Below are 26,566 nucleotides of genomic sequence, written 5' to 3'. Positions count from 1 at the left end.
CTCCTCCCCTTGGAAAATGTGGTGAAATTGTCCCCTGCAACTTCTCTGTCTACAAATAGAATGAGAGGCCATTTGCACACAGCTAGCTCTACTTAAAGTATTCTGCTGCCATAATCACGAGCCTCACCCAAACTTAGCCATTGTTCAAGCAGATCCATTGAAAACAATGGAACTTAAGGCATTATTAGCTTAAGTCCCATTGATTTCAATAAATAGGACTAAATCTGGATCCAACCCAATGAGAATAAATGACAACTCCCATTTGTATTTTCATAACGTTTTCCCACTGCATGCCTTTTTTTCATTCTGTAAGTTTTTTTCCTGTGCTAAAATGTGTAATACATGTTCTCTGTCCATCTTTAGTTTGAAGAAATTCCCAATAAAGCTTGTGCTTTAAGAACATAGGAGTTTCCATCTTGTTTCACGCTGGAGACAAACAAGTAGACCATTCCATAAGCTTTTGTGGATTTGAGTGGCAGAATTTCAGTTGAAGACCCCATAGCTCAGCCTTCCCCAATCTGGTGCCTCCAGACCTTTTGAACCAAGTCCCATTAGCCCCAGCCAGCATGATCAATGGTCAGGAATGCTGGTAATGTAGTCCAAAATATCTAGAGGGCAACAGATTGGGGAAGGCTGCCATAAATAATGCCAGCAACTAGATCTTGATCCTATGTAGCCTACAAAGCTTCAGGAGCAGGGTGACCATAGTGGCAAGGAGCCTGAACGACAAATATCAAAGTCACTGATTCAAATCTCTCCATCATAAACTCATAAGCCTCTTAGCCTCACCTTTCAGCTCCCAGCAATATGGGAATAATAACACACACCTATCTTACAGGGAAATGTGTGGATTACAAGATAACGACTGTGAACCATTTTGACCATTGAAAAATAATTTTAAGTGCTAAGTAGTATATTTCTGTTTTGTTTTCCACTGAGGATCAGGTAGCCAGAGGACTAATGGTCCTGTGGACTATGCCATGGGGGTCAGCAATAGCCTATTACGTGATGTGCTCTAGTTAAACTCGTGTACAAACTTGCACACATTCAAATGAGACTTACACACCCACTTATAAGGAATCTTTAGACATTGGCAATAGAGCACCGTCTATGGCTGAGTAAGGCAATTCTCACCCAGAGATCTATACCCAGACACCATTGAAGAGGATAACGCTGCAATGGCACATTTATTGAGGTTTAAACAGATTCAAGTGCACAAGCTAGTTTTGGGGAAATTAGCTGAGCAAATGGAGGCTTAAAAGTAGTTTCAAGACCGGGAGGAGCCTTTTTGACACTTAAAGCAAACACTCCCCCCACCCCCACACACACAGGAGAAAAAGGGGCTGGAACCTCTAAAAGTAATATATCTTTCCCTGAGCTGAAGCCTTTTCCTGTAGTCAGCAACTAGCGTGCGATGCAGCGTTTGGTCTCAGTAAAGAGGAAGAAAAACAAGGAGCCTTGACTAGGAGGGGAAAGCACCTACCAATGGCACTTTGCTCTGGCAAGAAGCCTAGTGGGCTCAGCAGGAACCTTTCCTCTGGGAGGAGGCTCAGTGATTTCTGCAGCAGTGTGGCACCTTACACCAGGGTGGGGGTGTTAGACACCTGTGATTTCAGCAGCATGGCCCCATCCCATGCCTCTGGGAAGAGTGGACCCTCTAAACCTGAGGGTACTTACACTGTTTAGAGAAAAGCAGTGACATCACTGCTCAAAAGCACTGGAAATTAGGGGTGTGCACGGACCCCCCGCTCCGCTTCACTTGCAGATCCGCCATTTTTCGGATCGGGCCGCTCCGCCCCGCCCCCGCTCCGCCCACTTCCGCTCCGCTCCGCCCGGAGCTCCGGATCCGGATCCGGAGCTCCGTTTCCCCCCCCCATAGGCTTGCATTGAAAGCTAAAAAATTATACAACTTTTTTTCTGTTCAAGTTAGAAACCTCATGTTTGGCACCATGACACCTCATGGGGATATACACACGCATGCCAAGTTTCAAAGCAATCCCATCATCCCCTGATTTTTGGGGAATTTTTGAAAATCGGGCACCCCACACACAACATCCCTGCGAGGTGGGCAGGGGAGGAGGGAGGGAAGGCAGGCAGGCATGCAGCTGGCATTTCTGGGGGCATAAGGAAGTGAGCCAAGGATAAGCCAGTAATGCATATAAAATGGAATAAATCAATCAATAAACAAAGGAGGGGTGGAATTAAAAGCAGCAGTGTTGCTCAATAAACAGCAAGAAGAATTTTTTTAAAAAGGCTATATCTGTCTTTTACCAGCAATAGGGGGACGTGCCCGGGGGAGGGGGAAGTAGCTGCCAGTTCAAGACACTGACAGCCACCAACAGCTCCGAGAAGAAGTAAAACGCTCACTTCGACTCAGAACAGGCATTGCTCCACCACTGAAAAGTGACCATTCACTTCAACTCATGAGAGGCATTGCTCCACCGTTTTACTCTCTTTGGAAGGCTCTATGGCCTTCCAGTGCAGGAGAGAGTGGGGGCACGTCCACGATGAGATGCCCTAGGGGAGCTCATCCCCTTGCACCACATCGATTCAGTTGTTCACCAAGGTTAGGGTGGGGAGCAGTGCTGTGTTTCTATCTCTTATTCTTGGCTTAGTATATGATTTCAGGTTGTGTTTGTGCATTTGGTGGGGCTACTGTGTTAAAAAAACACGGGGAAAAGCCCGTTCAGATGAAGAAAGAGAAGTTTCCCAGAATCCCAAGTTACCTGTTTTGCCTATGCCCTCCTCCAACTTTGGGATCATCATGACCGGGAGCTGACTCTGCCCCTCAGCCCTTTGAAAAAGGTATTTTTCCCGCCGATTTTTTAAAAACTTCTAGCCCGCGACCCGTACGATGCAGAAAGTTGAGAGTGGTCTCAAAATGACCCCCATCCACGACTCTCTGTGCACAAGAATTTTCAGAATGATAGCTTAAACCCCCCCCAGTTATCCCCGATTCTTTCCCTCAATGCAATCCTATGGGCGAAAAGCCGAAAACGCAGTTTGAGCCGCGCGGTTGACCCGATTTTCACAAAAACATTGCACGTGAACCACAGCACGCAGAAAGTTGAGAGTAGTCTCAAAATGACCCCCATCCACGACTCTCTGTGCACAAGAATTTTCAGAACGATAGCTTAAACCCCCCCCCAGTTATCCCCGATTCTTTCCCTCAATGCAATCCTATGGGCGAAAAGCCGAAAACGCAGTTTGAGCCGCGCGGTTGACCCGATTTTCACAAAAACATTGCACGTGAACCACAGCACGCAGAAAGTTGAGAGTAGTCTCAAAATGACCCCCATCCACGACTCTCTGTGCACAAGAATTTTCAGAACGATAGCTTAAAACCCCCCCCAGTTATCCCCGATTCTTTCCCTCAATGCAATCCTATGGGCGAAAAGCCGAAAACGCAGTTTGAGCCGTGCGGTTGACCCGATTTTCACAAAAACATTGCACGTGAACCACAGCACGCAGAAAGTTGAGAGTAGTCTCAAAATGACCCCCATCCACGACTCTCTGTGCACAAGAATTTTCAGAACGATAGCTTAAACCCCCCCCAGTTATCCCCGATTCTTTCCCTCAATGCAATCCTATGGGCGAAAAGCCGAAACGCAGTTTGAGCCGCGCGGTTGACCCGATTTTCAAAAAAATATAGCACGCGACACGGACAACGCAGAGAGGTGAGAGTAGTCTCAAAATGACCCCCATCCACGACTCTCTGAGCACAAGAATTTCCAGAGTGATAGCTTCAAAAACAACGTAGTTATGCGCGATTATTTGCCGCAATGCAATCCTATGGCGAAATGTTTTCAAGATGGCGACCGGAGCGCTCCGCCTGAACTCGGAGCTCCGAAAAATGGTCGCTTCTCTTCGCCTTGCTTCTAGGGGGTCCACGGTCCGCTCCTACTCCGCCTCTGGGTAAGGCGGAGCAGGCCAATCCGCTACTGCTTCTACGCTCCTAATCGGAGCGGAGCACATCCCTACTGGAAATGGTGCTACTAGCTATGGGACAAAAGAGGGTGCTTGGGGATGATGGCTGTACTTGCCAGAAGCATTCTTTTAAACAACAGATGACCTTACATTCGGTCTTAAAAGGCAGGTTTCCAGGCTGACCAGGTGTATTACTAATTATCACTCTTGCTATCCAGCATTCATATTCTTCCGCAATTTATCCCACTTTTGCCTTTGGGGAATGCATTTTAGGAGTTCTATTAGAAATTGAATTGCTTGATCTAGCATTAGGTGATTTCTCTCAACCCTGTTCCTGTGCCTTTCTCCCAAGTGGGGATGAAGACACTTTGAGTTTTTCGCTCTCTCAAAATGGAGTCAGTACTGCTCACTCACAAGAGAGCCAAGAGATGACTAGCATAAACAAAACAGCATGTTGTTAGAAAAATTCACCAGTGATCTACTTAAAAAGCAATGCCTTAAATTAATCTTCCCCTTTCATTCTTAATTTCCTTTTCCTTTTTGCATAACAGAATAATGCTTTGTTCACTTTGCAAAAATGAAAACCAAAAAAATAATGAGGGACTCCAGTCATTTAAGCACTGCCCTATCCTGCAGATACTGACCAAGGGGCAATTCAGAGAGGCTATTTAGGACATAAACCTATGCTTGCTTAGACAGAAAAAGTCCTACAGAATTTTGGGGATTTGAGGAGCTTTTTTTCTGTCTTAACCTGCGCAGGATTGTGCCTGTAATCACTATTCTCACCGTGGGGGATGAATAGGAAGAATCTAGTCATGGAGAAGGACATTGCTGAATATTATAGCACTATATTACATTCCTGTGGACCATTTCAGGCTAATTGCAGAAAAAGCAAGGCCTTCATAGCACTAAATGGGTTGTTGGATCCAGGATCCGCCTACTGTGAATGCAAGGGCTCCACTCAAAGAAGGCAGCTCCACCTGATGTTTGGGAATCCCCCCCCCCCAATTCAGCAGGGGACCCCTGGCCTTCTATGTGGCATTTTTAGCGGGGCTGGAGGGGATGCCATGAGGAGGAAGGAGCGGGGAAGTCTGTTTCCTCCAGCCCAGATGCCAGCCTCTGAAATCTGTCCCCAATCTTGAAATCTGGTTCAAAGCTTTAGCGTAGGGGCAACTCTAGTCAAGAGTCCAGAATGTTTCCCGACACCAATATAAAATCACACAAGAAACAAAATATATAAACTTTTATTAAAATAATTGTAAACTTTTTATATACAGAAACTTATGTACAAGAAGACAATAACGTTTGCAGCCTTTCAAGAAGTATTCACTTTGTTATGAATTCAGATGGCTTTTGCTAATAGCACAATGTAAATGGCCCTTAAATTACACTGCACTGAAATAGGGCTAAACATATTGTCCAGCTGAAAAAAGGTGATATGACAATCTGAAACATGTCTTGCAGAAACCCACAGAATGTCCTATGAGTAAAATTCCTGAATGCCTAATATACGGAATAAAGCATGTATCTGATTTTCACATTTTAACGAGCTAAACATATTTACAAAATGGGTTCAGATCTGAGGCTGATGTTCAAAAGACAAGAAAGTCCCTATGGAAATATCTGGTCAAAATGCAAAAATGAGTAATTGTATTAATTGCCTTAAACTTAGAAAGTGCTCTACCCATCTCCACAGGTATGAAGTGATGACAAATATAAGCTATGGATGTGATTAAAATGTTTGTTAATTTGTTACAGGTGCAAAGCACCTCTTCATGTAGTTTGTATGCTTAAAACACAACTCTAGTCATATTAATATATGAACAAGTTAGGGCGGGGAAAGCAGCAACAACAACTTAGGGTGCAATCCTATGCAAGTTTAGACAGGAAAAAGTCCCAGCATTCCCCAGCCAGCCATGCTGGCTTGGAAAAGCTGGGAGTTGTAGGACCATTTTGTGTCTAAACATGCATAGGATTGCACCCTTAATTGGCTCATGATGTAGTCAAGCACACAGTTATACTACAAAGATATTTTCCCCTCCACTCAGATGATGCCCTCTTGGCTTTGCCTTTTCAGTGATAAACATTGAGAAGAGTGATAACAACTCACAGATGTGCCAGTTTCACAAACATCAGAAATAAAACAATGAAGACCTATTGCTAAAAAAAGAAGTCTACATGCCACAAGGTATGGAGGTCAAACTAGTCAATCGTAGCGACTCGAACAAAGAGACATTCAGGCTGCCTCTGGAATCGATTTGAATTATTTCTGCAAAACAAGAAAACATTATAAAATTTTAGTTGATAATGTGGTTACCATGGAACACCCACATTGGGGTAGGTGGGGGTAAGTTTCATCACGCGATCAATAAAACGTCCATAAACCTAACGAAGCATACATGTTTAAGATGAATCACTGATGCTAATACAACCATGGTTATGAATAGGGGGGAATTACAGGTGCATAGCATGATTTTAGGCAAAAGGCATCATTAAAGTCAATCAACATACAGCTACATTAAATATGTGTGTCTATCTTAGCCACAACATGTCATATGAGATATGATCCTTTATGGCCCATATGCTGCATCTGTCCCTGCCAAAACTGTTTATGTGAAGACATGGCAGTTTTTTAAAAAATAAAGACATTCATCATCTAAGGAACCTCCAGAACATATGGGGATTCTAGTGGGCTGCTCCATTTCCTTTTATTGACTTAAACCTCACCTCAGCACACCAAGACATCAGCTCTTTGTGTGCAAAGGCTGCCCCAGCCAGCCCCAACCTTCCAAACATGCAGAAACCTGTTCTGATGCTTGAAAGACAGAGTACCTGCTTTGCATGCAAAAGCTCCCAGGTTCAATCCCTGACATCTCCAGCTAAAGGGCTGGGGAAAGGAACCCTAGAGACCAACTGCCAGTCAGTGTCAACAATCCTGAGTGAGGTGGAACATAAGAAGAGCCCTGCTAGATCAAACCAAGGGTCCACCTAGTCCAGCATTCTGTTCACACAGTGGCCAACTAGCTGCCTACATGCAGAACATGAGTGCAACAGTACCCTCCCACTCAAAGGCATACTGGAGGTAGCACATAGCCATCCGGACTAGTAGCCACTGGTGGCTTTCTCCTCCAGGAATTTGCCCAATCCCCTTTTAAAGCCATCCAAAGTGGTGGCCATCACTACATCTTGTAGAATCAATATGTGTAGACTCAGTGTGAGGCAGTTTCCTATGTTCCTACATTGGGGCAGGGCATAGCATGCTGGATCTGAATATGAGTAGTGGCCTCACACACACATATCCATCACTTGACATGCATGACTTGCATGTAAGAATGAGCCATCACAGATCAAACACAGAACTTTCTTGTCACCCCACTTGAAACATGATGGAACCAATCAGTGTTTAGGCTCAAAATCTTACCCAATTGCTCTATTTCATTAAGGTAGCTTGGAAGATAAAAAAAAATATGGCTATATTGCAACCTTTCATCCTAAGACGGGAAAGAAATGTGGATGAATGAATCCACACTGTTGTTGCAAACTCCAGGAGTTTCAGAAGGACAAGCATGGGGTGGAAGGCAGGGGGCATTTTATAAAATGGAATGGCAATCCGGGATATATATTTTTCTGCCTTTGGCTGTATTTTCAATGCAAAAAGTGAAGATGTTTATACCTGAGTTTGTTGTATCAATGGCTGCATCCTGGTCTTGATAGGTAACGTCAAAACAGAGATTTTGGATGCCAGTTTCATTGATTAGGAATCCTTTGTCGCCAACATTGGATGGGTGCCAATCGGAGGTGTTAAATAGCTGCTAGAAAACAAATATGGAAAAGATATTAAAACAGCTCTCTTTGGATTTCTATGGGAAGGGGTGCTGACAGAGAAACATCTTGTTCCAGTGTGCTGAAGGTATGGACATCATTCTAATTCAGAGGTAAGCAATCTTTTTGGGTTTGTGGCAATTTGAGAAACTCTCCTGGGCACCACCACAAATTGGGTGCGCTTCAGATGAAAGTATCAGCCTGTAGCCTCCTGCCATCTTCATTTCCTAAGTATGTCTCAGAGCAGTGTGCAGTATTCATAGGAAAGAAGTTGGGAGCAGCTAGAAGTCCTCACTTTGCTTTAAAATTAGCACACACACACACACACACACACACACACACACAAACCCTTGTTGGATGCCAAAAAAGGTATCACTTGGGCAGATTGGTGCCTGCAGGTACCACATTGCCTACACCCTGTTCTAGATCACACCTAAAATTATTCTGAAAAGAAAATGAAGTCTTACCTGGTAAATGTGTTGGCTAAAGTTATCTTCATCCTCATCAGTTGCTGTGATGTTAGACGTTGTCATTGGAGGAAGAAAAAGAGGGGGGAAACACACAATGCAGCTCAGAGGTTTTGTTGATTCAACGTTTATTATATTTCCCAATTTTCCACTACCAACAATAACCATTACAAGTTTTAGTCATGAAACAATACAAAATTGGAGAATGGATTTATCATATTTACACAAGTAATTTTACTGACATCTGTAGGATTTACACCAGTGTAACAGGTGTATGAATACTTGTTATCAAAGGGAATGATCCAGGCACAGTTTACCCCTTTTTAGTGCTGTTTATTTCAACGGGTAAGATTTATGCACGTATTTAATTTTCTCACTGAAACCTATGAGATTTAGGCTGCAATCCTATACACACTTACCTGGGAGTATGACCCATTGAACTCAATTGGACTTACTTCAAAGTAGACATGCCTAGGATTGCACTGTAAAAAGTGCTTAACTTTGGCTGACTCGGGTTTGAAATGATTTAGAATCCAACCCTGCCATCTACTATTGTGGTGGTATTTACAACAACATGGGAATAAGAGCAATTCACCTATGGGTTGCAGTCTTATGCACCAAGAAACTCCCACTAAACAAAGAAAAACTTCCTTCTAAGTAAGCATGAATATGATGAAGACATTCAGGGCACAATCCTATTGTGCTGATCACAAGCCTCTGAACTCAGATGTGTACGGTCATCCTCTGCAGAGTGGAAGGAGTGGTGGAGGCAATCTTCACCTCCTGGTCCTCCCACCTTTCATTTTTTGCTAGATGGTCTTTTGTGCCCATCTAGCAATGGTGTTCCGGATGGGGAGGAAAGGAGACTGGACAGGCCTCAGAATAGCTTGTATCCTAGCCTCTCCAGTCTCCTCCCCATGCACCGAAACACCCGCTTCTCTCCCTCTCCTGGGTGTTTTCCCAACTCTGGAAGGCAGCTAATGTTTTTTCCATGCCAGCAGTAAGGGGGAAGGGCAGAGCTCCAATTCCCTCCTCTGAGATCAGAGTACTGCCTCCAAACTTGGAGCTGGGAATCTGAAGTATCCTATGGCCCCTTGGGTGCTATCTAGGGACCACAGGATTGCTCGCTCCAATAGATAAACAAAGGGCTATATTACACACTCTGCCATCATATAGTCTTGGTTCTTTACTTATTTATTATACTAATCAATCCAGTTATGATCAATCAGCTACCCAACAGATATAACAATTAAATACCAACCATCAGAAGAGGACGTGATAGGCGACACTTGGAAAGGGTACAAGTCATTTGTGCTGTCAGGCAACTGATAATCCCTCCAGTCTGGGTTGTTTAAGTCACTTGTGGGGAGTCCTACAAAAATACAGGAAATATATCAGGATTGTAATGAGAAAGCTTCTTTTCTAGGATTGCTCCTAATAGCTTTTAATTGTTCCAAGGAACTAATGATTAAGTTTTCTTCTAGTTTTCAGTGGTTCCCTGACTGCTGATCAGGGCTCAATAAGAATGACAGACATCTCCCCGGAAAAATGGCTTGCCAACCCACTATCAATCTTCTTTTGCAGTATACACCCACAAGGGAGACTTGAGTATCTTCTATGAATGAAAGGAAGGCTTAGTTGTCCTAGCCTGTGAACTGGGTGTTCTGAAAACCACTGAGATGACTAAAATTGTCTCTCACCTAAAGTGCTCCCCACCTCCATTTCCTCTGGTGGGTAACTAGGAAGAACGTAGCCACTGTGGTCATCTGGTAACTGAATGCTGTTTGTTGCTTCAGCAGTCTCTTCTGTTTTGATATCTTCCAGTGACTGCAAAAAAAAAAAAAAAGTACCACTTTTTATTGTATATAGAAATATTACTGCTGGAAGCATCACTCAAAACAACTCAAGTTTCCAATCTCTTTACCACAGCTGACAAATGTACATTTTTAAACTGAATTTTAACTGGAGTCACGCTTTAAAAAATGGTTGTTCTGTGAAGAAGTTTTTGCCACAGGCAATCTGTCGGTGCTTTACTTTCATTATTTGAGATTACTTTCAGTTTAATGAAATTATCTCTTTTATTTTGTGGAAGCATTAGGATTTTACTATGCTCAATATGTGAAAGCCACATTCACTGCTGGAAAGGCAGGATATAACTTAATTAGTTAAATAAACAAATACATAAATATGAAATGCCTTTTAAAACCAGCTTGCCTACCCAGCCAGATGAACTTTTGGAAGCCATAAACTTAATTTTAAAATCTGCAAATTTCTACATGTATTGGGGCATTCATTCAAAACAGGAAATGAACTGGTTAACTGGGGAAGAGCAAGTCAATTGGTTAAAAAGGTTTAATCCATTAAAGGCGCAATCCTATGCACATTTAGACAGAAAATAAGTCCTACAAACTCAAATGCAGAATGCTGCAATTTGTAGGACAGTTTTCCATCTAAACATGTCTAAGATTATATCCTGAGTGTATTAAATTGCTCCTCTGGGATGATTTCTGCCACCTTCCCACTAAAACTGTAGCATCCACACCATCCCCAAGGATCTCCCAACCCCCAGGAGTGAATTTTCAGGAAGTTCAGAGGAAAGTGGAGGTGACAATGTCTTTATTCCATGAATGTGGACCCTGTTCCATTCACAGAAAGTAAATGAGGTTCCAATCCTCCATCTCTTGTGCTGGGTGTTTAAAGTTCTGTGTGAAAGTTTCCCATTCTACCAGGGTGAATACATACCTTCCTTGCACTCTTGATTTTTAGGGACCTTGACTTCTTTTCTGTTCAAGAAAAACAAAAGCAAAGATTTAGTACAAACAACAAATACATTTGTGAAAAGAAAAGATGGACTACAGAGAATTCAAGCAGTGTTGGATAATTCAGGCATCCTCAATCTTGTGCTGGCACAATTCCCCTCTTATGACTTGCAATCGTGCAATAGCGATGGCACCCTTATGCCCTTTCTTTGAAACTTTCCCACCGATTTCAGTAGAAATTCACAGATATCAGGGCAATCATGGTCCTCATGCAGGCCACCATCATTCATTTGCTAAACTGAGTCACTTCCTTTTGCCAAGTATGAGTATCTAGTGGCATACTGAAAGCTGGCTTTAAGAACCTAAGAACATAAGGAGAGCACTGCTGGATCAGACCAAAGGCCTATCTAGTTCAGCATTCCACAATGGCCAACCCATGGGAAGACCATAGCCAGAACATGAGTACAATACCCCTTTCTCACTGTTCCTCCCCAGCAAGTGGCATTCAGGGCCATCCTGCCCTGATCTTGGAGGTAGCAGTCACTATAGACTTCTCTTTCATGAGTTTGTCTAAAGCTATTGATGTTGGTGGCTATCATCACATTTGCCTCACGGGTTGATCCAGATAAATAGCTCACAACAGTCACTTCTGTGAGGAGTAATTTTCAAATGACCACCATGTGGCTTTGTTTCTCTGTGTATGTGTTTGTTTGTTTGTTTATGTGGCCTTGCCCCAGCCATCTGAACCATAAAACCATAAAATGACAGAGAGGGCTGCCCTTGAAGCAACACGTTCTCAAAAACGTCCATATCAATGACTGGGTGTGCACCCTTCACATCTTTAGAGCAATACCTTTTTTCTGTGACTTTGCTGAGGGTTCCAGCATCCTGTAGACCCGGACTGCACTGGAGCCTTTGCTAATGCTTCTGTCCTTCACCTCTTCAATATCGGGCAATGAATTCATGGCGCAGCGGAAATTTGCCTTCCAGGTTTTAGGATCAGGCTGTACGTCACCTTCTTTGTACCTCCCTGTAAAATTACAAGGAAGTGTAAATCTGGGTTGAGGAGGAAGTAACCCAAAGAGAGGATATAACCACCAATGCTTAAAATCCAGCCATGCCATGTTCCACTAATGGTATAAGAAGAGCCCAGCCAGCAACATCCATGTTTAATGTGGACTCCTTTCAGGCTGGGTAGCCCAAAGTAAGCCACATATACAATCATGACATTGGATCCAGACTTTGTCATACTTAAGAGTAAACCCATTGTAATCAGTGGGATTTAAGTTAGTCAGTCCCATTGACTTCAATGGGTCTACTGTTAAGTATGACTGTGGCCTCATCTACACCAAGCAGGATAGTATAGTTTTATATACTATGGTATATAGTTTTATATACTATGAAAACAGTATATAAATGACAGGAGCCACACAAGCAGGATATAGCAGTATGGAAGCGGTATATGGTATATGTCAATGGGCCCCAACAGTTGATACATGCAGCAGTAGTGTGGCTCCTGCCTTTTATATACCGCTTTCATACCACTTTCAAACTGCATAGGGTGATCATATGAATAGGAGGACAGGGCTCCTGTATCTTTAACAGTTGCATAGAAAAGGGAATTTCAGCAGGCGTCATTTGTATATATGGAGAACCTGGTGAAATTCCCTCTTCATCACAACAGTTAAAGCTGCAGGAGCTATACTAGAGTGGCCACATTTAAAAGAGGGCAGGGCACCTGCAGCTTTAACTGTTGTGATGAAAGGGAAATTTCACCAGGTTCTCCATATATACAAATGACACCTGCTGAAATTCCCTTTTCTATGCAACTGTTAAAGATACAGGAGCCCTGTCCTCCTTTTCATATGGTCACCCTAGTAATATTGCAATATCCTGCTTGGTGTAGATGAGGCCTATGTCTGAATTCAACCCACAATATGGTATATGATGCAGTGGCAAGCATGTTTGCATGTGGAAAAATTCATGTTAAAATATATTTATTTATTTATTTATTTATTTGTTGCATTTTTAGACCGCCAAATAGCTGAAGCTCCCTGGGCGGTTCACAAAAATCTAGAATGCTTACCAAAGCCCAGCCACTTCACATATTACTATTTTTTTTTAAAAAAAAAGTATCGTGTGATTGAGAAAAAACACTGGTTTGGAAATAGCATCCTATGGTGATAGAGAGCAAGGACTGGTTGAAGCACAATCCCCAGGTACGTTGGATTAATCAGCCCTTTTGCTCTTGTAAGTAGGTGGATTCCGATCAGCCTCACTTGTGGCTGTATATGGAAGGAGGCTCTAGAAACATGTTGAGCTGAGCATTGAAACCAGCACATACCAGTATGAATAGCCCAGTTTCTGAAAAGGCAGGCATCTTTTTCAAGCTCCCAACCATGTTTAGCCGCATGTTTCCATGGAATCTGGAACAATCCTTCTTTCTGTAATTCAACAGTACAGTTCTGAGTAGGCATGATTGAGTTATATATGAGAAACAAAGTCAAGAACAACCCAAGAAGCCATTTTTCTTCTACAGTATCAGTGCCACATAATGCTTATAGCAAAATGAACCAGAAACTTAGTATCAGCCCTTCTTGATTTGGTTGCATAAGAGTTCATTGTAACACACCATACTATTTATTTGGAGGGAGTAGTATTTGGGGATCATGTTAAACAAGGGGAACCCTGTCTGTTAGTTCAATCTGAAGATCTTACCCATATCAACAAGTTAAGTATTAAAAGCATCCCCAAAGGTGGGGGGGGGGATAAGCAAGAAAGTAAGAATCAGTATGTTAAATGTCAGCTATGCTAAAGGGTATACAATAGAATGGGATGAATAATATGCAAAATGAATTCTAAGTACAGTATCAAGATTAATTAAGGTTTGCATGCTCACTTCCTCTCAGCAGTTTAGCCTTGATCCCATAAAATAGTTAGGGCAGTAATTTGCGTCAGTGGAATAGTTGACAATTTCATTTTTTCAGCTATGGAATTCTCAGCAAAACTTGTCTATCCAACATATAGCTGAAACTTTTTTTTTCTGACCACAATTTGATGTTTCCCTATAACCTTCCTATCTTTTCATAGAGGTCTTGATCTGTGTTTTGAATTTTAGAAAGATTTAAAAAGCCAGCCATTTTAAAGATCGAGGAGAAAGGTGGGGTGGGGTGGGATGAAATCCCATACCTTATTGATCCAGGAAAGTCCAGGAATTTTATTGGAATTAATCTGCATCTCCAGCCAAGGCCTCATGCGCATTCTTGTTTGTGGCATTTTGGCTCTGAAAAGAGAAGAATTGGAACGTATAAGAAAAACTGCCATGTGAAGGATAAAAGCGGTTTCCCTTTAAGATTGGACTTGTCCAAAGCTTTATTGGTAAATACTTGCAATCCACCGTTGGCTGCCTGTTTCAAATTAAGGTACGGTTAGAAGTGCTCTGTATCTGGTGGTGTTTGGTGACTCTAACACTGCTACTTTTGTAAACCGCCCAGAGAGCTTCAACTGTGAGGCGGTATATAAATGTAACAAATAAATAAATAAATACTTTGTACCCCAACAGTGGGGAACCTGTTGCCCTGCAGATGTTGTTGAACTACAATCCCATAATCCCTGACAATTGGTCATGCTGGCTTGGGTTGATGGCAACTGGAATCCAACAATATCTGGATGGCAACAGGTTCCTAAACTTACCAAGGAGTAAGTCCCATTAAGCACAATGGAGCTTACATCTGAATAGTGTGTAAAACTGTATTGTAAACCAGTGGTCTTTCAGACTTGTCTGTCACATCAACCTGTGTGCCACAGAAACCTTGAGAATCTGCCACAGAATCCCAGTGGACAGAAGACAATGCTAGGGCGTTTTCTAGGCCACACACCTTGTTCATGTTTGGCCATTGGCCATGCCTATTGGGCTCAGTGTTGCCCTGCTTGAGCGGAGAGTGTGAGCCCAATCTCCTGATGTGGCACACCACATGGAAGGACTGATAGCGGTGGGCAAGCTGTCTTTCAGGGATGCTGACCCGCGATTAGTGATCTTCCAGCCAAAGCCTTGATAAGCTTCTGAATAAACCCAGTTACTGGAACACAGTTTGAGAACCATTGCTCTAAATAAAAGATCAGTTTATTTCAACAGCACATCTTAAGGTAACAGATGCTCAATATCCTGAGATCATATGCCATTAAAATGTTAATTCTAGAGTGGTAGCCGTGTTAGTCTTTTGTAGCAAAACCAACAATGTTAAGTCTTCCGAGAATTGTGTACCTGTTTAATTGGGCTAGCACATAGCCCAAGTGCACCCTATGGGTCAGGCAATTTAGCAAATTCGAAGTTATTCTCTCCCCCCACCCCCCATGAACTTGTTCCAATTATTTCGATTATTGTTTTTGGTTAACAAGCATAAGGATGATGTTCACATGATGGGTATGATCCTTTGCTATGCAGGCACAGAACCTGTACATGGAGGACTTCCCTTAGGACTCAACATATCTTTGAATCTCCCTTACCTGCACTCAGTGTGCATTGCAAGAGGGCCATCGATCCGGGAGTTCTACAAGTGCCTCCCGTAACCCCACAGAACCCTTCCCCTCTCCTCTGGAACTCACATCCCTTGACTGAGTGGAGAGGAAGGGCTGAGTGGGTTATCAGGCATGTACAGACCTCCCATTCCACGAACTGCCCCTGAGCGCTACCCATGCACGTACACCAAATGATATTGGGATGGGAGGGGAAAAACGGGTATCTGTTGAGCGCCATATTACTCTCTCCACACCCTGGCATGGACTATGCCCATCATGTTTTCAAAGGGCATCCATTGATCTTTGAACACTTACAATGCCACCTGTTTAATAACAACTTCACAGGTATGCTTCCTATCCTGTTATCTCCCCTCAACCCAAAATATTGGCATTGGCCAAACATTTGAATCCAGAAATTTGAAAAGGCATTTTCTTGAACAACTTCATCAAAGTACTAGCGTGGTTGGAATGCCTACTTCTATGTTTGATCGTTGAATATTTACATGCTACATTTCATTTTGGAAAACTTCTTTTTTCCTAGGAACATTGGCCACTTTAGCCTGCAGCTAAAGAGTTTATTTAATGAGACGTTTGCAACTTACAAACAACAATATTGGTCATATCTTCCTGTACTTTTAAACTAATGTAATATTATGTATTCTCAAGGCAACTTTACTACCGTTACATTATATTGGTATGTCACTGCTATCTTACCATGACTGTACTGTCTGCTAAAACCATAAATAACGTTTTTATTTGAGCAAGTGATTGTTATGTTAGACTTGAAGAGTTAGAGAATGCCAGTCTGTGGAAAGTGTGTCTACGTATTGTTCATTCTTACGACACGTTCTGCTCACTACTGGCAACATATCACATCCCCGCACTGCACATGCATTGGGAAAATAACTTGTAGTTTAGAAAAAGGGGCCTAAAGGAAACATGGTGGAAAGCTACTCCATGATGAACCATGTGGGAAAAGATGAATTATTCTTTCAATCCTTCCCATGACACTAGAACCTGGGGATCTTTCAATGAATTATTATTATTATTATTATTATTATTTATTTATATAGCACCATCAATGTACATGGTGCTGTACAGATAACACAGTACATAGCAAGACCCTGCCGCATAGGCTTACAATCTAATAAGTTGTAGTTAACAATAAAGAGGGAAGGAGAATGCAAACAGGCACAGGGAAGTGTAAACAGGCACCGGGTAGGGTAAAGCTAATAGTATAGAGTCAGAACAAACTCAATATTTGAAGGCTATAGGGAAAAGAAAAGTTTTTAGCTGAGTTTTAAAAGCAGTGATTGAGTTTGTAGTTCTCAAACTCGCTGGAAGTAGGTTCAAAACAAATTAAGGAAAGTACTTCTTGACACTTCACACAATCAATTTCCAGATTTATTTATTTATTGCATTTCTATACCGCCCAATAGCCGAAGCTCTCTGTGCAGTTCACAAAAATTAAAACCATTCAAAGTATAAAACAACAGTATAAAAACATGATAAAAAATACAACATAAAAACACAACCAGGTTAAAATCAGCAGCAGTGCAGAAATACAAATTTAAAACAGCAAAGTTAAAATTAATTTATAGACTGTTAAAATATTGAGAGAATAAAAAGGTCTTCACCTGGCATCTAAAACAATAGTGTAGGTGCCAGGCGAACCTCCTTAGGGAGCTGGGGTGCCACAGCAGAGAAGGCCCTCCTCCTAGTAGCCACCTGCCTCACTTCCTTTGGCAGATGTCTTTGCGACAGAAAGTAGTGATGGTCGCTGCTATAAATGGCTTTTGAAAAAGGTGTAAAAGCTAAGAAAGAAACCTCTATATTCAGAGGCAACATACTGAATATAATAAAGTACAGCTCTGATTACAAGATTCCACAGACAACAGAGAACAGCTTTTGTTACCACACCCTTCCTTCCTTGTCTTTCTCCTTAGAGCCGCAGTTTTCAAATTTCCTAACTTCAGGGAATACTTTCCACATTACAATTCTGCCTGTGCAAAGCAAGATATTCTGGGGCATGTTCTAGTGCACATACTGAGTTCATGAATGGCATTGGCCAGGCCTCTTGGGCCTCATCATTTCCCTGCATGAATGTAACCTAGACTGAACACACCCACCTCAGACATATTGCAGGGGAAGAGTGGCAGTAGTAGGCAAAGCCGTCTCACAGGCAAGCTTATCCGCCATCACTGGTCTTTTCATTAAAGAGCCTCTGGGAGATTTCTAAGGAACCTTAACATTCCCTGGAATATTCTCTAGAGCCACTCCCCATTCCCATTGGTACAATCAACAACATCTGTGCTCTAACTAGTTTGTGATGTGCATTACCTATTACACACTGGTGTAAATTTGAAGAATATTTTATTTTATTTAATTTTTGTGAATCGCCCAGAGAGCTCTGGCTATTGGGCGGTATAGAAATGCAATAAAATAAATAAATAAATTAGAGCAGCGTTTCTCAACGTGGTGTTATCCAGATGTTTTGGACTTCAACTCCCATCAACCCCAACTAGCATGGCCAATGGTCAGGAATGCTGGGAGCTGTAGTTCAAAACATCTGGAGGGAACCAGGTTGGGAGACGGCTGCACTGGAACAATCACACTTGTGTCCATATTAGGCGGGTTATTATGGTAAAGCTCTCTGCATACTAAAGACCAGGTCTTAAATACACTTGGACACAAATGCCATTCATGCCAATGGAACTTAAGTTCATGTTAAAAAATTTGGACTGGAGATGTTACAGGCACAATTCAGTGCCAGTGATTCTGAAGGCTCTTCAGTGTACTTGAGTTCACTGGATTGCAGCTATTAGGGAGAAGGAAAAGCTGCTTTATACATTACATTTTTTTCCTGCATGGGCACATACACCTGAATATCTGAAGTGCAGCATGATCCAGTTATTGATGATGGCAGAAACCATACAATTGTTTTCTTATTACAGTACATACATGCTTAGGAGCATAGGAAGCCACCTTAACCTGAGTCAGACCATGGATCCATCTAGCCCAGTATTGTTGACAAATGTCTGGCAGCTCTCCAGGGTTTCAGGCAGGAGTTTTTCCAGGAGATGCCAAGCACTGAACACCTGGGACCTTCCACATGCAAAGTATGTGTTCCACTGCAGTGGACATTGCTTTCCTACACAGAAATTATTGTTGGGTAGAAAAGCATAATGTGCAAAATGGATCTTCCTTCCCTGTAACCACTGCAATCAAGCTAGTTAAGCATGCTTAAATGTCAATGAAATTAATAGGGTGCAAGCAGCTAAATGTGCACATGACCCTGACCTTAGGCCTCTTGCACGAAAGTCAGCTAGGAATTACATCTGAGAGAGTAATTAGGCTAAAGCTTTAAGTCTCCCTGGGTTTAACGGGAGTTGTACATGGTGAGCTTTCTCCAGAATGCCCCCGACAGATCCAGGGGACACTTTCTTGCATGTGCAAGGAATTGCAGGTATGCAGTAGAATGAAGCACTGCAAAGTGCTCCTTAAACTCAGGAATATGTTTATAAACCACTCTGAGACACAGTGGTGAATGTTTGGCACAAGTGAACACCAACCCTGCCAGTTTCCTCTTTGCATTTCTCTGCATTGGGGCAAGATGGTTTTAAATTGCATGCCAGCGCTAGGGGGGGAAACAGAGTCCATAATCACGCAGTTACAAATAAGGCTCCGGCCTTTACTGTTCTAAACCTTAAAACAAAAACATCTATGGCAAAATGGTCCCAAGAATCTTTACGGCCCAACACATGGTAACAAGATGTTTCTGCAGTCGGTTTAGCAGTCGGTCTCGCACAGGCCTTGCGCCTGCCTCCCCATCAGAGACAAAATCAACCCGTTCACAGAATGAAGCACAAGTTCATTGTGTCCCACAGACGGATATTATAACTCTTCCATGGAATTTGGCTTTGGCCGGTGTCCTGACTGCTCATTGCCAAGCATAATAATTGCATTACACAAATTGCCATGGCTTCTGGGCAAAACATATTCCACAAGGCGAGGTAAGGGCACTGTTGAATTTTCTTGCACGTATGAACGAGACAAAAATATGGGCTCATTGCATTTGTAACATTTGCCATTCATTGCCTTAGGAAATTTAAAGGAACAGCTAAAAGGTTTATCCAATATAAACTTACTGGGGTGGAAGTGACTCCACACTGAACTCAGTGTAGGGTTTCCTGATAAACATGCATTCGGCTGAGTGGCACATTTCCCCTTTTAAATGTTGAAATATTAATTTGCCTCTCCCTCATCCCAGATAGCTTAACAATTATTTAGAGTTTAGGTTCAATCATTTTTAAAGAGAGAAAAACCATACCCAGTCCCTTTAACCAAGTTCTCAAAGACATAGGTTCACAAGTGTGTGCACACACGCACACGCACACCACCACCAAGACTACAAGACAGCAATGTAAGTTGGTTCTCTACCTGTTGCTGTCTTAGTAGTTTCAAAGATCTACTGTCTTTCCTAACACTCCTTCCAAGGCTCAGATTCTTTTTTTCTGCCAATTTTCTTGACTCTGATCAGGGGTGCCAAAGCTAAAGACCGGTTGTCTCCCTCCTCCCCTTTTCTCTCTCTCTTTCTATTTTTCTAAAAGCATTACTTCCTGGTCCAACAAAATAAGCAACACCACCCATTGTAGTCCGTCATGTTAACAAATTTCCCTTTGGCAACACTCTAAAAAAACAAAAGCAAAAACCATGACTAAACGGAGCTATTAACTTTTTGCACCCTGGCTAATTATTGATACGGTTTTTTAAAACACACACACACAAATAAATAAATAAAAATACACCCTCTCCTCTACAGCAAGAGCCATCCTAGCCAGGAAGGAGACACACCTTGCATCTTGGATGCGTTGCATCGCACTGGATCCCGTGCGCCTCTGCGTTCTGCAGCCTACTCTTTATCTACTGCTATCGCTTGCATTGCTTGACCTTTCGGCCTCACTTTGTTTACATTACTTCTTCTTCTATACACACACCTGTCCACTTAAATGACCATGTCGTACGTTTTACGAAGTGGGCTCTGGCCCACGACATTTTATGTCCCAACCAATCTGGTAGGCCTTAAGGTGTCACAGGACGCTTCGTGGGTTTTGCTGCACGCAGCCTAAACACGGCTAAACCCTTCTGGCATACGTCCGATTCTCCCGAACAGCCGGCAGACGCGGCTATCACGCCCTCTCCCGGGCTAATCAGCTCTGAATGAAAGAAACGGCGCTGGACTTTTACAGGACCGCACGACAATTTTTTTAAAAAAAGTTACTTATTAAACTCCCTGCTTGCTTTGCTAAACTTAGCCGCCTGCCGCCTTTGATGTCTAGGAAACTGAGAATAGGGCAGGCTGTTTTATAGGGGGAAGCAGCCTGCAGCGATCTCGGAAAGACCGCAGAGGCAGTGAATTCACCGACTCCCCCGAACCCTACGCCAGATGCACTTCCGTGCGCCCCCAAAGCCCCTCGCCACGAGCTTAATTCCCACCCAGCCGCTGACACGGATGGACCCGGGCAGTGCAATCCTACTCAGAGGCCATTCCCCTCGAGTTCAGTGGGACTTATTCCTCGGTAATGCCGAAACCTGCCTAGGATCGCACGGTTCATCTCTTGCTTTAAGCGAGATGCCGCGCAAGGAGCAGAGCGCTGACACGACCCACCTTTCCTCACACACCTCGCTTCGACAGGCGACCTCTCTCTGTGTGCACGTGTCTCCCTTGCAGAAATTAGCTCCTTCCCGTGCCAGAGAATCGCCGCTTCTGCGAGCTCTGGACCAGGCGCCGGCTGTATATTCTACAGGTCACTGGGAATCCCCGGCCGAGGAGCACAAGCGCCGCCGCCGCGGCCAATCAGCGCTCCGAAGGGAGACCGCGCCGCTCCAATCAGCGCGCTCGAAGGAGTCCGCTGCCGGCGAAGCATCATTTCGGGGAAATCAGACGGTTGTAGCACCAGCGGCTGAAGGGGAAGTCCGGCTTCCCTTCCCCCGCCCCGTTTCTCAGGCTCCCAGGCTGTTTGTTATTCTGCACTAGCAAGAGATGTGCAATTAATTAGCACACAGGGGAGCTAAGGGCGAACAAGGGGAGGGGAGCATAAGAATCAATGTGGCTAGAAGCAAGGTGACATTCCTTGGAGTAGTCCAGGAGTAGGCTGCAGGTCCTCTTGTACCAGCCTAGCACAGACAAACTCCACTTTTCAGTCCACACCATAATGGGTATAGAATTCTCTAAAAATAATTTCTAGCAATACTCAAAGAAAGTGTTTGGATAATACACTAAACCATGGTTAGGCTGCTAACCCTTTGCAGCAAATGGTTAGTGAGCATGTTTAAACCGTGGTTATGTAGCTGCCATGGTTAGGAATGGTTCATGCAACATGCTAAGTCATGGTTCACACGACACACATTAAACATAATGTTTAAACTCAAAATGTTTAACCACCGTAGCTTAGCGTGTCACCTGAATAGGGTCAGTGTTTCCACTTTTGTGTCAATCCGCCTTTTAAGCTCCATCCGACGAGCGTTTATTGCATGCTCGTTACTGGGCAATCACGGAGTTTGCTGTGGTCACTCACATGTTGAAAACATCTATTCACAGAAATCCAGAAAATGTGTCCATCAGTTCATTTTGATTAAATGCCAAGATTTCTAGGAGTTATTGTTTAAATTTTAAAAATGGTGTTTTCCTGCATTGATCATAAACCATTTTAAAGATCAACAACAATACTGCAAGAAAGCATTCTTTCCATTCGATATTTCCTGCTGCATGCCCAATCACTTCTTTTAAAAAGCCACTACACCCCACTAGAGAGCCAGTGTGGTGTAGTGGCGAAAGTGTTGGACTGGGAGTCAGGAGATCTGGGTTCCAGGCCCCACTCAGAGAGGTCCGCCTGGCATCTACACTGTACTGCTTTCGTCACCAGCTGAAGACCTTTTTATTCTCTCAGTATTTTAACACTTAATTTTAACTTAATTTAAATTTTACTGTTTTAACTCTGTATTTTAATCTTATATCAATTTTGCTGCGTGGTTTTATCCTGGTTGTGCTTTTTATACTGTATTTTGTAATTGTGCTTTTAACATGTTGGTTGTTTTATTATGGTTTTAATTTTTGTGAACCGCCCAGAGAGCTTCAGCTATTGGACGGTATAAAAATGTAATAAATAAATAAATAAATAAATATGGAAACCCACTGAGTGACTTTGGGCCAGTCACAGACTCTCAACACAGCCCACTTCACAGGGTTGTTGTTGTTGTGAGGATAAAATGGAGGGGAGGAGGATTATGCATGCTGCCTTGGGTTCCTAGGAGGGAAAAAAAGGTGGGATATAAATGCAAATAATAATGATGATGATGATGATGCACACTTATTTCTGAGTTAAAATTGGAAACATGCCCCATTCTTATACCTAATCCTGATGTCTCCAGCTAAGACTGAGAAAGACTTCTGCTGAAACCCTGGAGAGCCTGCCACACAGTGTAGGCAGTACTGACTTAGATGGGCCAGTGGGTGAGAGGGGCCATAGCTCATTGTGATAGAGGGCATGCTTTGCATGCAGAAGGTCCCAGGTTCAATCCCCAGCTTTTCCAGGTAGGGCAAGAAAAGGAATTCTGCCTGAAGCCCTGGAGAGCAGCTGACAGTCAGTGTCAACAATACTGGTTTAGATGGACCAAGGGTCTCACTTCATTATAAGGCAGATTCCTATGTTATAATAATACCATGAAAATATATATAACATGCTTTGAAGGCTCCAATGCTGGTGAATCCACTCCAGGTTTCAGTCAGAACCAGACACAACTCCAAAGGAGCTTTCCAAGTGCTTAGATAGCTCCTTTAGAGTTCTGACTGAAACCCGGAGCGGATTTACCATTCCCCTGGCATTGGAGCCACCAGCTCCACTACTTCAAATTTGCTTATTATTCTTGTAAGGACAATGGCAACAACAAAGGGGCCTACTCTGACACCATTCCCACACACTCTGTGCCTCTTTACTTCCATCAGCTCTACTTTGCTGTGGGTCCTGGAGCAGGCTCTAAACCGTAAACATAAAATAGCACACTGGGTAAGTCATCTCTTTTCAGCAGTACTCAAAGCTAAGACTCTCTTATTAAGCTGCCTGTTATTTAAGGCCCAGGCATCCTCTTCATAGCAGAAACACTGGGCCAAAGGTTTAGAATGAGACTGAGAGTGCCCCCAAGGGAGCAAGACCTCACCAGAAGAGCCAACGCACGATCCAAATCCATTCTATCCATTTCTCTTCTAAGCCCCACCATCACCAAATATTGCAAGTTTTGCAACGCCACACAGACTTCAAAGTGTATATGCCCATTCACCGCAGAGCCACCAAACCACTTTACCAAAATGCCATGAAGTTGAACAGTGGAAAATGGAGATCATTTCTGGTGACAATAGGAATCTGGATTGATCCAATCTCCATTTCATCACTCACAGAAAGGAAAACAACCGCATTCCTTAAGGAGGGGGAATTTAAAAAGACATTACAAAAGGTTTCCTGAAGCATCTTCAATTAAAGAAACAAAAATAGGATACTGGATGGATGGGGCAGGGCAGGAATGCAATGTTTGATAGGGCTGGACATCATTTAATAAATATTTCCAAGACTCTACTTGACATGGCCCAGTACAAAACTCACACATGCAGCTTTCCATAATTAGTATTAAACACCACCCCTTCCACAATAAAAAGTTCCAAATATACGAGAACGTAGGACTATGGATTCCTCATTAACCATAGCTCTATGATGGTTTCCTTTTCAGTATCACGTGCTCACACGGTAGAGAATACGTAGATGAAAGCAAACAAACCTTTAGATTTCAAATGAATTTCATGTAGCAGTTTTCTTTTTCTTTTTTTTAATGATGTGATTGTTTCAGTAAACACTGGTCTCTCTCCTTTCTCTCTCTCTGCCCCTACAGGAACATGTAGAACACCTTTCAAAAACAGAACTTGAGAATACGAATTTATAACTACTGGATTTGTGATGCGTGAATTGTTGTAACCTGACTACATACAGGAGGGAACTGCAATTTTAAAGTGTATTTGGTAAAGCATTTATAGTAAAAGAAAGATCAGTCTTTATCCCCAGCCTTGGAAGTGGTAAGACTTTATTTCGAAGACTACGTCAACGTACCATTTGGCCAGATATAACTTTTAAGGTACTTGCACCCACCTATGCACAAAGTACTCCCATATAGCTCAAACAAGCTGTGTTTCCCTCTTTTCCACCTACAGGTATTTACAGGAAGCACACACAAAGGCATCTGTTCCCCCTAATTTGCCATCTGCTTGCCTGTATGCATGTGGGGGAAATGCCTGTGGATACTATAACTGTGAAAGAACTTCATGTGATGTATGATTTGCAGTTAGTGATCTCTGTGTGTGTTTGTTTGATTGTTATTGTCTTTGAATTCCATAGCACTTATACAACTTTAACAAAAACCCATTTTAAGAGAAACACTACTCTGAGGCCTTAGCTAGACCTAAGGTTTATCCCGGGATCATCCCAGGGTCATCCCTGTTCGTGTAAATGACACACAAGGGATCCTGGGAGCAGGCAGGGACAACCCAGGGACAATCCTGGGACAAACCTTAGGTCTAGCTAAGGCCTGCGAGGGAGAGAGAAGGGACTTAATGATGTTACAGGAAGTCAACCTATCAACACTATACGTAACCATCTCTGGCTGTAAATGGGAAGAATGGGTGCCTTGAATGAGATCCTTAGGAGAAGATAACAAGTCTGAACAAAACATAATCCATGCAGTTCCACAGCAGACTTGTAGCTCGAATTATGTAAGACTATACATACACTTATATTTCCAGGGAAAAGCATGAAAGCAGAAAGCATAATCCCTATTACTCTGTTCTGAGCATGGCAGGACATTGAAGGTATGTTCACAAATCCATCAGATTGCCAGGAGCACAAAACAGGAGAGGACCTTTTTAGTGAGAGTCTGCATCTATGGAACTCCCTCCCTAGAGAGATATGTTTGGCCCCCTTTTTATTTTGTTTTGGGCAGGCTTTATTGGCATTTTTATTTCAATCCACTTTTGTTAGGAAGTAGGATCGGTGTAATTATTGTTGTTCCTGCTCCAATTGTTCCTGCTCCTAAGGATCTCATTCAATAGTCTAAATAGTTTTTAGACTATTTTGTCATCTGCTTATATTGTGCTGGTGTACCTTATGCTGTCTTTCAATTTGTAGGGGGGAAACCCCGTTGTTATTTGAAGCTTTAGCAACTAGATACTGATGCTGCTGTTTTGTTGCATTTTTGTTTGTGAGCCATTTGGGGATGACTTTTAGTCTTGAAGAGCAGCATAAAAATCTCTTATATGAATTAATTCTGAAAGGACATAAAGCAGCATAAAATCTCAGGGCAGAATTAAGCACTTCCTCAATACCCCTGCATTAATGTGACCTCAGAAAGCAGGACTAGCACTATGTTTAAGATGGCAGTTTTGCTGGGCAGACAGCAGCGGTGGAGATTTGCAGTGGTGGCACATCCAAGAGCAGTGGCCATTTCTCCCCACACCACCCAGCACTGAGAGGAGTAGCAGCGAATGGGTTTCTAGAGTTCAGCAACTCCTCTTTTTTACATTTTGCACATTTTTTAACAATCTTTTGGTTGGCTTAATAAAGATATTACACTAATATGGATGTGGGACCCTTTTTTATGTGCACACCAAACTCTTTGCCCCTCCTTATTTTTATTTATTTCTTAAAATGTATTATTACTATTACTATTTAATTGGGAGTCTGGCACATTGAAAACTGAAAGGCTGCCCTCCAGCGCATCTTTATATGGATTCAAAAGAGTGCTTTTTACTTAGCTTCTTGGGCAAATTACTTTTCTTTTAGTCTCACGAGTTTGCCTTCTGGAAAATGAGTGTTTTGTAACCAGTCATGCCCATCATGGAACCCCTTTTATGAATGGGCAGCCACCCGCCATGGCAACCATAACATTCCCATAATACACACAATTCCAAATATGCCCATCGATCTTGAGGGACTGAACATGATTGTACCTAATCTATGCAACTAGTACCATGAA

The 26,566-nt window shown here is 42.7% G+C and overlaps 1 protein-coding gene across 4 annotated transcripts; it reads right to left on the bottom strand.

The window, feature by feature from the left end:
- Window positions 1–5,155: 5,155 nt before the first annotated feature.
- IRF1 (interferon regulatory factor 1) lies at window positions 5,156–21,325 on the bottom strand. 4 transcript variants are annotated; one of them, XM_063120700.1, is made up of 10 exons: window positions 21,162–21,325; window positions 14,165–14,258; window positions 13,320–13,419; window positions 11,829–12,005; window positions 10,959–10,999; window positions 9,917–10,043; window positions 9,478–9,588; window positions 8,217–8,260; window positions 7,601–7,739; window positions 5,156–6,196 (listed from the first exon to the last, which is right to left on the bottom strand). In XM_063120700.1, the coding sequence occupies exons 2-10, from the start codon at window positions 14,249–14,251 to the stop codon at window positions 6,102–6,104; spliced, it is 921 nt and encodes a 306-aa protein (XP_062976770.1). In that variant the 5' UTR covers window positions 14,252–14,258; window positions 21,162–21,325; the 3' UTR covers window positions 5,156–6,101. The 4 variants fall into 4 exon arrangements, with proteins under 4 accessions (XP_062976770.1, XP_062976771.1, XP_062976769.1 ...); XM_063120701.1 differs by having other exon boundaries at window positions 21,176–21,325; XM_063120699.1 differs by lacking the exon at window positions 21,162–21,325 and adding an exon at window positions 20,348–20,726 and having other exon boundaries at window positions 7,601–7,736.
- Between the last annotated feature and the right edge of the window lie 5,241 nt (window positions 21,326–26,566).

This window comes from Elgaria multicarinata, chromosome 3 (genome assembly GCF_023053635.1).
Source record: "Elgaria multicarinata webbii isolate HBS135686 ecotype San Diego chromosome 3, rElgMul1.1.pri, whole genome shotgun sequence".
NCBI classification, from domain to species: Eukaryota; Metazoa; Chordata; class Lepidosauria; order Squamata; family Anguidae; genus Elgaria; species Elgaria multicarinata.
Note: the sequence above shows the minus strand (reverse complement) of the source record. Positions and strands in the feature narration are given on the sequence as shown.

What these genes read in the sequence shown, in the direction of transcription:
- IRF1 (XM_063120698.1), bottom strand. Translation starts at nt 20,370, where the DNA reads ATGCAACGCATCCAAGATGCAAG. An exon ending in AAATCAAGAGTGCAAGGAAG is followed by an intron (nt 10,044 to 10,958) that starts GTATGTATTCAC and finishes TTTTTTTTGCAG; the next exon opens with TCACTGGAAGATATCAAAAC. An exon ending in GGAGGTGGGGAGCACTTTAG is followed by an intron (nt 9,589 to 9,916) that starts GTGAGAGACAAT and finishes GTATTTTTGTAG; the next exon opens with GACTCCCCACAAGTGACTTA.